The following is a 12,281-nucleotide window of genomic DNA, read 5'->3' as shown; positions in this document are numbered from 1 at the left end:
GCAAAGAAGTGAAAGAGCTCTAAAAAAATTATAGAACACTAAAAAAAGAACTATAAGAAGACACTAGAAGATGGAAGACCTCCCATGTTCATGGATAGACAGAATTAATATTGCTAAAATTCCCATATTACCAAAAGCAATATACATATTCAATGAAATTTCCATAAAAAATATTACTGACATTCTTCAGAGATCTAGAAAAAAATAGTTCTCAACTTCATATGGAAGAAAAGAAGACCCAGAATAGTCAAGGCAATTCTGAGCAAAATGAATAACACTGAAGTCATCATGATTCCTGATTTCAAATGGTGCTGACATAGCAACAGGCATATAAACAAAGAAATAGAAGACATCAAGGTAAACCCACACAGACACAGTTATCTGATCCTTGATAAAGGTATCTAAAACATATGTCTGTGAAAAGAGAGCATTTTTAAGAAATGGTGCTTCCAAAACTGGATATTTTTATGTAGAAGAATGAAACTATTCCTATCTCTCACACTGCACAAAAGTCAACTCAAAATAAATTAAATATCTAGCAATTAAGCCAGAAACTTGGCAACTGGTAAGAGAAAACAGAAGGACAATAGTCCAACATTTATGCACAGGGAATAACTTCCCCGGTAGGACTTCTATAACTCAGGAAATAATAACAAAAATTAATAAATGAGATGACATCAAATTAAAAAGCTTCTGCACAGCAAAGGAAACGGGAATATGAGAGAGCCTACAGAATGGAATAAAATATGTCCAGCTACTCCTCTGAGGAATCATATCCAGAATATATAAATAATTTAAAAGCTTACCACCAAAAAGACAGTAAATAGATGAATGAGCTAAACAGACTTTTCTCCAAAGAAGAATTAAAAATGGCCAAGAAATATATTAAAAACATCTAACATCTCTAGCAACCAATGAAATGTAAATCAAAACTATACATATTTGATCTCTCTCCAGTTAGAATGGCAATAATCAAGAACACAATAATAAGTGCTTGCAAGAATGCAGGAAAATGGAGCTCTTTTACACTTTCGGTAGTATTGTAGGTTAGTACAACTGCTATGGAAATAAATACTTATTTTTGTCCAAATAATATTTGGTTTTGTCCAAATAATATTTGTCCAAAAGAATTAAAGTCAGCATAATATAGAAACGTGTGTGTAAAAAAAAAAACACAATTCACAATGGCCAAGTTATCAAAATAGCCTAGGTGTACATCAACTGATGAATGTACGACAAAAATGTGGTATATGTGCACAAGAGAGTTTTAATCACCTCTGAATAAACATGAAATTATGCCATTTGTTAGAGAGTGGGTGGAACTGGAGAGCATTGTGTTAAATTACATAAGTCAGATTCAGAAAGTCATGGATCAGCCAGGTATGGTGGCGCACGCTTGTAATCCCCGCACTTGGGAGGCAGAGACAGGAGGATCGCAGAGGTTCAAAGCCAGCCTTGCTGGCTTAAGAGACACTGTTTCCAAATAAAAATATAAAAAATAGGTCCGGGAGTGTAGCCCAGAGGTAGAAGGGCTTCCAGGAACCCCAGTACCACCCCCCCCAAAAAAAGTCATGGATCATGTTTTCTCTCATATGTGGAAGCTACAGAGAAAAGGGGAAAAAAGAAATCTCATGAATAGAAGGGAGACCAGTAGCATACAGAATAGTGAACAGGAGAAGAAGGTTGGGAAGGAAAGAGGAGGTACCAAGGAATTAATCTGGACAAACTACATACAAATATGTCACAATGAATTACACTTCTGCATAACTATTATGCACCAATATAAAAAGGCATCTATGGTATAATTTGCAATATTGGTTGGTGGTAAATCCTTTAAGTACTATTGTCTTCTGGTGTTTAATTTCAGAAGACACAAATAAAATATTCTCCAGAATGACAGATAAAAAGAAAGAATTAAGACGCTAAAACATAATATTTGAGTGAATGCAGTATCAAAGTATAAAATGTGCCTAGAGAAAACATGTTGTATATAAGTAATTTTTGTGTGTGTGTGGTACTGGGGTTCCTGGAAAACCTTCTACCTCCAGGCTACACTCCCAGACCTATTTTATATTTTTATTTGGAAACAGGGTCTCTTAAGCCAGCGCGGCTGGCTTTGAACCTGCGCGATCTTCCTGTCTCCACCTCCCACGCGGGAGGATTACAAGGGTGCGCCACCACGCCTGGCCTGTATATAAGTAATTTTAAACATACAAATGTATCACTGTGCATCTCACTATGATATATTGTACCAATACATTTATGTGTACATATATAAATGTGTAATGATTTCTACCTGTTAAGAACTTAAATTGAGTTTCTATGAACATAAGGTAAAGATTATCTTTAATTGATGGTCTTAGTGATTCCTAATTCTAGTTTTGTGAGATCCTAATTATTTTGATTCTTTATACTCCCCATTTTCTATATAGGAAGTGTACTATTTACTAACTAAAAAGTAATCCAGTATCATTTTCACTCTTTTCCACTCCTAATTTGCTGTATTTTACCATCTACCAATTTAACATAATTCAGTAGCAGTGTCCTTCTTAAAATACATGTGGGATTTTCATAGAAAAAAATTAAAATGTTATGGGTTGATACAATTCTAAAACACAAAAATAATCACACCATTATCTACATCACATCTTGGAATGAGCTTTACATTTCAGAATAAATGTAGAGGATAAGAGTTTACATATTTAGATACTTATTTTAGGCCATGATATATTCTCTTTTTGTTTGTTTGTTTTTAAGGGAGAAGAAGGACCAATTGGACCCTTTGGAGAACTGGGGCCAAGAGTAGGTATCATTTAAATAATTTTCTACAAGTACTTCTCTTTAAAAAGCTAATATACATATCTATTTAAATATGCATATATATATATATTGGTGGCACTGGATATCGAACCCAGAGACATTCTACCTTTGAGTTACACCCTCCAGCCTTCAGCCTTATTTTATTTTGTTTTTATTTGTAAACAAGATTTTGCTAGGTTGATGAGAATCTCTCTACTTGCTGAGGCTGCCCTTGAACCTGCAATGCTCTTGTCTCAAACTCCCAAGTATTGGGATTACAATGTGTGCCAACGTGCCTGAATTTTTTTTTTTTTTTTTTTTTTGTGTGTGTGTGTGGTACTGGGGTTCCTGGAAGCCCTTCTACCTCCGGGCTACACTCCCAGACCTCTTTTTACATTTTATATTTGGAAACAGGGTCTCCTAAGCCAGCGCGCGCGGCTGGCTTCGAACCTGCGCGATCCTCCTGTCTCTGCCTCCCAAGCGCGGGGATTACAAGCGTGCGCCACCACGCCCGGCCAATGCCTGAATATTTTTAATTATGTAATCTTTTCATTTGTAGCAAAGACAAAAATTAAAGCCAACTATAGTCATAAAATCCCCTAAAATAAAGTAATAACTGGAATTCTCCAAGGATTTTTTTTTGGGGGGGTGGTACTGGGGTTCCTGGAAGCCCTTCTACCTCCGGGCTACACTCCCAGACCTATTTTTTATATTTTTATTTGGAAACAGGGTCTCTTAAGCCAGTGCGACTGGCTTCGAACCCGCGCGACCCTCCTGTCTCCGCCTCCCAAGCGCGGGGATTACAAGCGGGCGCCACCACTCCCAGCCAGGGATATTTTAAATTATGTTATACCTCACTACATATTTACTTGATTTTTCATTGGTCTTAGTAATTTTTTCAAATTATTTATGAATTTTTCAAAAAGTAATAGCAAGTGAAATACTTGAGCTATTTTAGTAAATTTTGGAAATTTTTATTTTTCTAAATTTGTCAATAAAATTATATAAATCTAATAAATCTTTCTTGTCTGCTTTTTAGCAGATAAAACCATATTGTGAAATATAAACTATTGTTTTAAAATTCTAAACATGAATTTAAACACTTTTGGTATGCGTTACCAAAGATTATATTATGAAGTAGCTGAGGTACGTATGTTATATTTAGTTTATAAGGCATTAGACACACATGAAATAGGTCCCATCCTCTTTCTTGAGAGTATTATAAAGTACAGGAGTGGTAGTAGTTATTCCTTTTGCACCCTTATCTCTCTACAATGCATATATCTACCATCCCGCTAGAAGGTAAACTTTTTAATTTTTTGCAAGGAATGGTATATAACATAAACTGTTATTCAATCCCAGTAAAACTTACTTTATTTAAAATTTGCTTTTGTAGTAAATAAGAAAACCATATTCACCACTTGTCTACTTAGTTTTAATAGTTATTCTTGCTACTATTGGCCAAATATCAATTTGTGGCCCAGTATTACTTTTCTTTGGTACTGGAGATCAGTACTGGAGATTGAATGAACATTCTATCTCTGAGGTACACCCCTCCCTTTTTATTTTTTGAAACAATGTATAACTAAATTGTTAAGGATCTTACTAAATTGGCGAGTTTGGCTTCGAACCTGCTATCCTCCTGTTTCAGCTTCCCTCCCAAGTACTGGGGCTACAGGCATGTATCATAACACCTAGGCTAGTATTACTTTTTAAGTATATCACATGAATCCATCTTAATCTGGAAAACAACTGTGCAGGCTATCATCATTATATCTTTAGGTATGAAAATAAGATCTTTGTATTACATACTCATATGTAATATTCTCAAAATTAATCTAGTGTGACAGATTTTAAAGAGGGCCAGAAGTTATTATTTATTGATGCTGTAAATGGCTTGATTTCAAAAAGATTACAAATATACTGACACCAGGTTCTAAGCATTTTTGTAAATACCACAGAGAAGTTTAATAATTCTTAAACTATTAACTCTAAACTAGATTCCTTGTCTATATATTCAAATATATTAGAGAGCAATTGATTTTAACAATAATAGGATGACCTTATGGTCTTTTATGCTTTATACTTGATTTTTAAAAATGCTTTAAATTATTTCAAGCAAAGCAGAGGCAAAAACTAAAACAATTTCTTAAGTAGAAGTCCTGGATACCATTTTAAATATCTATTTATTTAATAGGTAGTCAAAGCAGAATAGAAGCTAAAGGGTTGTTTCACTTTTTCTTCACTTTCAAAAGGAAAAAAAATTAGATTATATTTTAATGGGCAGCAATGGTAAAAACCCAAACATATAATGCCCATTAGATACTATAAATTGGTGTTCTATTTACCACTTTCTCTCATCCTTTTTCTCTTCTTAAATTTAAATTTGTCACACACGATGATTGTGTCATACTGATCTTCCTAATAAAGTCTTATGTAATCAAATATCAGCTGTTTGATATTAGACATTATAAACTGCAGCTAAAACCATCCAACAGCTAGAATATTGACTTCCTCTCCTCTGGTGCCAGCATCCTCTTCTCTCCAGCTTTTCACTGCTGTGGCCATAACCTTTCCCTATCACTGCCAGTATCAATAACTTCTCTTTATTTTCAATTACAAACTTCTCATTTTCAACAATTATCTGTCTTCCTAACATATTATCTCTAATGTCTCCATCTCACATCCACAATAGAAAATTTCGATGCATCAATCGTATTGATTTTTTTGTTGTTCTGTATTTCCTCATGACTCCACATCCCTCCTCATCCCACGTTAAACATTATAATTATCTCTTTGACTGCATTCTCAATTCTATTTCTCTGCCCGTTTATTATTTTAATCTTCTAAGTTATTTCATCCTTTCTCCTTAAACTCTCTTCATTCATCTTTCATCGTCATTCTGGTCCTTTATTTTCTTTCTACTTTCCTGAGATAATTAAAATAATCAGAAAAGAACCTGCACAATTTCCTACCTTTGTATCTACTCATCTCCCTCTATTTGTGCCCATTTACTCTGCCTCCAATCATGTTTTGTGAACGGGCCATTTCTGTAACATCAGAATTGCTCATTACACACTTTGTCTTCTTGCTGATTCAAGAGCATTGACCCAAAGCTTCTTCCCTTTGCTTCCAGCATTTTAATTCTTTTTCTCTATTGGGTCATTGCTATTAACAGAGAGGCTCCTATTATTTATTTCACATTAAAAACAAAAGACAAACTTACATTGATTCCAGTTGCCTTTACAAGTGTTAACTTTAGTTCACTAAAGTACTGAAACTTCCCATTTCAGTAAAACTCAGAAGTATTGTCTCTGTATCATCTTTAATTTTTCTTATTTTTTTTATTTTTTATTTTTTTGTAGTACCAGGGATGGAACCTAGGGGCATTGTACCTCCGAGCTACACCCCAGCCCTATTTTTTGGTCTTTTTAATTTTTTAATTTTTCTTTTCTTTTCTTTTCTTTTCTTTTCTTTTCCTTTCTTTTCTTTTTGAAACAGGGTCTCACTGAGTTGGAAAGTGCCACGCTAAGTAGCTGAGGCTGTCCACGAACCTTAATCCTCCGGTCTCTGCCTCCCAAATGCTGGGATTACAAGCGTGCGCCACCACACCTGGCCCTTTATAATACTTTTACACCTTGTAACTGTGTAAAACAGTGTTGTCCCCACTTCTTTACCACAAATGAAGTCCGTTTTGCTGAATACATTGCATTTCCTAACCCCCCATAACTCTCATAATGTATAATACTAATATCCTTTAGATTTCAACAGGATCATGCTTTATTCATGGGAACAATTTCTTCACCTGCGTGATTTTCTTTCTAATTCTCTAGAATGAAATTTCATATTTTATAGCTGGATGTGTTATTGCATGTCTGCAACCCCTGAACTTGGGAGGGTGAGAAAGGAGGAGTGCAAAATAGAGACCAGCCTCAACAACTTAGTGAAACTTCGTTTCAAAACATACTAAAACTTTTTTATGTATGTGGTACTGGGGATTGAATCTAGTAACATTCTACCTCTGAGCTCTATCCCCAACCCTATTTTTTTATTCTTTATTTAGAAACAAAGGCTTACTAAGTTGTGGAAGGCTTCATTAAGTAGCTGAGGCTGGCCCATACCTGCGATCTTTCTTTCTCAGCCTCCAAAGTACTGGGATTACAAGCATGCGCCACCACGCCTGGCTAACCAAAACTTTAAAAAAGGACTAGGGGGCCAGGCGTGGTGGCGCACGCTTGTAATCCCTGTACTTGGGAGGTGGAGACAGGAGGATTGCTCTGGTTTGGAGCCAGCCTCGCTGGCTTAAGAGACCCTGTTTCCAAATTTAAAAAATATAAAATGGGTCTGGGAGTATAGCCCAGAGGTAGAAGGGCTTCCAGGAACCCCAGTACCACCAAAAAAAAAAAAAGAACTAAGGGTGTATCTTGGAGGTAGAATGCCCCTGGGTTTCATCCCCAGTACATATATCTAGATACTGAGGATATATAAATACATACATATATATTTATATATCAAAAATATAAATTTTTATATATAATTGATATATATTAATTATATATCAAAAATATATATTTCTCAATTCTTTGATATCTATGTTTTGGAATTCTTCCAGGCTTAATGGGTAGACATCTTTTTTCTATCTATGTTCATGCCTAGGCAATGTTATCCAGATTTATGGCTTTAATTACCATCAGGATATTGATTATTTCCAAAATTATATCTTTAGATCAGAATCTTCTACCCTTTAACTCTTGACTTGTAAGACCACTGTAAAATCTCCTTACTTAGATATCTAATAAACATATCTAACTAAAATGTCCAAAAGTCACTCTCCCTTTCTTTTTCTTTTCTTTTCTCTTCTTTTCTTTTCTCTTCTTTTCTTTTCTTTTCTTTCATATTGGGAATTGAATCCAGGGCATTCTACCTCTGAGTTATACCCCTATTTATTATTCTTTTTTTATTATTCTTTATTTTGAACCGGGCTCACTAAGTTGCAGAGGGCCTCACTAAGTAGCTGGGGATGGTGGTGAACCTTCAACCCTCCTGTCTCAGCCCCCTGAACTCTAAGCTCTGTGAAAGCAGGTATGGTTCTCAATCCACAGAACCTAGGACTGTGTGTGGTATTTGTAGCCTGAATGGCTAATTAGTATGATAAAATACATTTATCGAATAAATTTTGAAATGTTTCATTTTATAATACTTTACATTTCATAAACCTTAGGAAACTTTTAGAAATGAGAATAAACATACCTATTTTTCCTCTTTTGTTCTGTTCTTCTCTAGGGAAAACCAGGTCGAAAGGGGTATTTGGGTGAACCAGGACTAGAAGGCTTAAAGGTAAAGCACCTGAACTTGTTATCAGTTCTAAACTATGACATGTGGCTACAATGCATCCATAAAAGTATATTAAAATAAATAAAAACATAATTTTCTTAAAGGTAAAGTTCTGACTTTCATAAAAGTGTGAAACAACCATACATTGACTTACTGGGAACAATAAAATGTTAAAAATGACTCAAAGGACAATATTCATATTTGTATAGATATGTAATTTAATAGAGAAATTTTAGGATTAGATTTGTGGTTCAATAACTGTGGAGGTTCTCTTTTCCACTGATCAGAAATCTACAAGTTAATGTCACTGTATGAAGCCTGGGTACTTTAATCAATAGCAAATAGTGGGTCTAAGTATATTCTTTAGATAATCATTGAGTAGCCACACCACTTTATGACATTAAAAAGAGATGTCACCCATTTTTTTACTTTATTTCCAAGTTTCAGGTGACCATTTATAACACCAAGAAATATAAATTATGAAAGCAGAAGTTTAAAGTGAACTGAAAGAAACTAGCTTTTAAAAATTGCAGCCTTGAGTGGTGGCACACACTTGTAATCCCAGCATTTGAGCATCTGAGACCGTAAGAACATGGTTCACAGTGAGTCCCTGCTTCAAAATAAAGAATAAAAAATAGGGCTGGGGGTATACTTCGGAGGTAGAAAGCCCCTGGATTCCATTCCCAGCAATTTTTTTTTTTTTTGCTTATTTTGGCAAATATAAAGTTTAGAAGTTAAAGAGTGAAAGCATGATTGATAAATTCCCTAAAACTCAAATATTTATATTTAAATCATTATTTTTATGATGTTAGAATCTGAGGAGAGACTAAACAACACTTACCAAGGTTTGTGGAAAAAAAATACAAAGTTTAATATATTAGTGTGTCCATCTATGGCTAAAATTATACTTGAGGAATACATGCACTTAATTCTTCCTTTAGTTATATAGACACTCCCTCAGAAATGATATTTATAAACAAAAGGTTTAATCAATTCTCAATTACTAGGATCAATCCCTGAACTGCCAGAGAATGCCAGGAAATCCAACTCTGAGCTGCCATCAAACTGACAAGAAAGTGAATCTCAGTCATTATTGATGTCCTGCTTCCCCACTAGAATCACATCAAAACCTAGGTTGCTTCTGTGTTGCCAAGGAAATGGGAGAAATTCTCCAATTTTCAATTCAGTTCTTCCAGGTGGCTTGTTTTCTGTTCCACTGGCGCAAGCAGTGCATCCCTACGCAAGGGTTTAATTTGTATTTTTCTCAATAGGCTTCCCAATGCCTACCACTCTGCCTTTTACAGAGTTCAAATAAAGTAAACATTGTAATTTTTAAATTCATAAAAGCCTTTTTTAAAGAATTAAAGGTAATTAAAAGAATATAACTTTAAAAACAGATTATTACTATTTAAAAGACAGCTGAGGAAAGGCCACCTTCCACAGAAAGGCTGTAACAGAATTCTGAGTAACCAAGATGGCCTTTGCCTTTTTCTAGGTTGTGACCAGGTAATTGCACAGAGATGAAACAGCAGAGCTGTCATGAGTAATTCTTTTGAAAAATAATCACCTTTTGCAATGTTATATTCTTTACTAACAGGGAGAAGTAGGAGATCAAGGAGATATTGGAAAAATTGGTGAAATGGTAAGCTTATTTTATGCTCTTTCATTTACTTAATCCTCTCTAGTGTTTTTAAGAATCATATTAAACGTGATCTGTTAGCTATAATCATGCTAAGCAAGAATCAGAATAATTCTAAACTACTACAAATTTAAACACATTTGTGATGTTCCTGTTGACAAATAAAACCTAGTATAAAAAAGAGAAGTGAGGGGACATGTGATCAATATTTTCATCTAATATAAATTACATTTATGATCTCTGGATAATTTTTTGTTTCCTATTTTCAGTATTCGTTTACTTCTACTAACCTCAGTGTAAATTTGAGCTTATCATTTTTCATTATTAAAATCACATTAGATAATAAAATAATTTAGAACTTTGGAGTAAATCAGCAGGTAATGAACTAGAAAGTATAATTTCTTGCTCAAATATCTTGTGTTGTTTAAATTTGTATTATTATGCGAGTACAAAGCTTTATGTTGTATTCATTTCAGTTCTATTAGAAGTAATTTTGTTTTCTACAATGAAAAAAGCCGTCTAAAATATTCTTTAACAAATGAACCCACATAATATATATAAAGTGGTAAATTAACACAAGTAGAGCAAATTTATTTGCAGTGTGCTAAGTTAATTATCACAAAGTAAGTGATACAGTTTAGTAACTTAAGTTAGCAAATTTCTATAGCCTATTTTGTGACTTAAGCAGATTAAAACTATTCAACAAGAGTATTTTGTTAAAGTACTTTAACAATTATAAATACTGGTCTTATAATACAAAATATTCCTAGTACTCTTATATTTTACCATTAATTAATAAAAAAACTGATACAGGATTATTTAAAAGATCATTGCTACTCTCATTTATCTTTTTTCAATTTTTGGCTGAGAAGAGACATTTTATCAGATTATCTAAGGCTGATTATCAAATGACATTGTAACATATTTCTGTGAGGTCACTCAAAGAAATTAAATTCTGGCATGTCTGAGCATCAGATTTCTTAGGAAATATATATACAAGCCAGAGTCAGAATCAAAATTAAAATACCAGTCAAGAACATCTTTCTTAAAATAGCATTGTACTTCATGATATCCATGTTGTGATTTGGGGATGTCTCAACTTAATTTGAGCAACTAATTTTTATTTTTTCCACTCTGTTTAAATACTCATTTAATTGCTTTAACTGGGCCATCTCTACTCTTTTTTTTCTTCCTCTTTCTCACTTTCTATATTTATACTAATTAGAACCAAATTTATGATAGAGCATTCTATGTACATCAGTATCATCTATATTTTAAGTCTATATACATCTTACAGGCATTTCCTATATCTAAAGAGTTGATTTTAGCTGGATGTGGTGGCACATGCTTGTGATCACAGTACTTGGCAGGCGGATACAGGAGGATTGCAAGTTTGTGGCCAGCCTTAGCAACTTGAGAGACCCTCTATAATTTAGTGAGACCCTGTTTCAACATAAAAAATAAAATAGGGCTAGGGTGTGTAGCTCAGAAGTAGAGAATGCCCCTGGGGTCAATCCCCAGTAACACACACACACACACACACACACACACACACACACAAACACACACACACACAAAAATTTAAAAAATAATTGATTTTTGCAAATGTACCCCAAACAAGTCTGTACTTTGCAAAGATGCCCTCCCATCTCCCTCATTTTAGTATCCTTAGTTTAAAACAAGTACATCTAGAATTATTCCACTATAATCAACAATTCTCTCTGTATTAAGATATCTAGGATAAAAGTATTTAAATAGCTATAAAGGAGAAAAGAATGTACTTTTTCAGTATTGATCAAAATTAGAATAAATACATAGACATTATAAGAGGATAGCTTTAGGTTTAATATAGACAATATCTTTAAAGAATTTTTAATGCTCAAACAGGATCTTTTATAGAAGATATGATAACTGTCATCAGTCACTTATTCAGCAAATATTTATTGGTTATACTAGATCATTTTGAACACCTGGTCCCTGGCTTCATGAAACCTACAGTGCATTGGAAATGTGACAGACTTTAAATAATCACTTAAAGAATTAGATAAACTATATACATTCTATAAAAGTAAAATATAAGGGACTATGACAAAGATCCCAAATTTCAACCCAGAGATAAAAGAAGGCTGTTTTGAGGTAAAAATATTATTTGACTTATAACCATAAAAACTGGTATGAAGTAGCCAGGGAAGAGGAGGGAGAAAGAACATTCCTGTAATATTAGATAAACATATTTCCCATCTTTGTCCCTTACCTTTCGTCAGGAAAATTAGTTAAGATCCCTAAAAATATTTGTTTTCTTAGAAGTAAAAGAAAGAAAATAACTACCTCATAGAGTTTATTTTTTCTTTTTAATTTTTTGTTTCTGGGTATTGAACCCAGGGTTAGTCTACCTCTGAGTTATACCCTCAGGTTTTTTATTTTTTTAATTTTGAAACAAGGTCTTTCCAGGTTGCTGAGGGCCTGAATTGCTGAGGCTGGCCTCCAACCCGGAATACTCCTGCGTGTC

At 33.9% G+C, this 12,281-nt stretch overlaps 1 protein-coding gene across 1 annotated transcript in view; it reads left to right on the top strand.

Moving 5' to 3' along the window:
• Positions 1-12,281, top strand: part of COL24A1 (collagen type XXIV alpha 1 chain) — a gene marked incomplete at both ends in the record, with an annotated part of 326,813 nt that overhangs the window by 153,014 nt on the left and 161,518 nt on the right. The window contains 3 exons of the mRNA XM_080692101.1: positions 2,758-2,802; positions 8,083-8,136; positions 9,731-9,775. Of these exons, the coding sequence (XP_080548227.1) occupies positions 2,758-2,802; positions 8,083-8,136; positions 9,731-9,775 (144 nt within the window). The remainder of the gene's footprint in view (positions 1-2,757; positions 2,803-8,082; positions 8,137-9,730; positions 9,776-12,281) is intronic.

This window comes from Muscardinus avellanarius (assembly GCF_963383645.1).
Source record: "Muscardinus avellanarius genome assembly, chromosome: 3".
Lineage (NCBI taxonomy): Eukaryota > Metazoa > Chordata > Mammalia > Rodentia > Gliridae > Muscardinus > Muscardinus avellanarius.
This window is presented reverse-complemented; position numbering and strand designations above follow the sequence as displayed.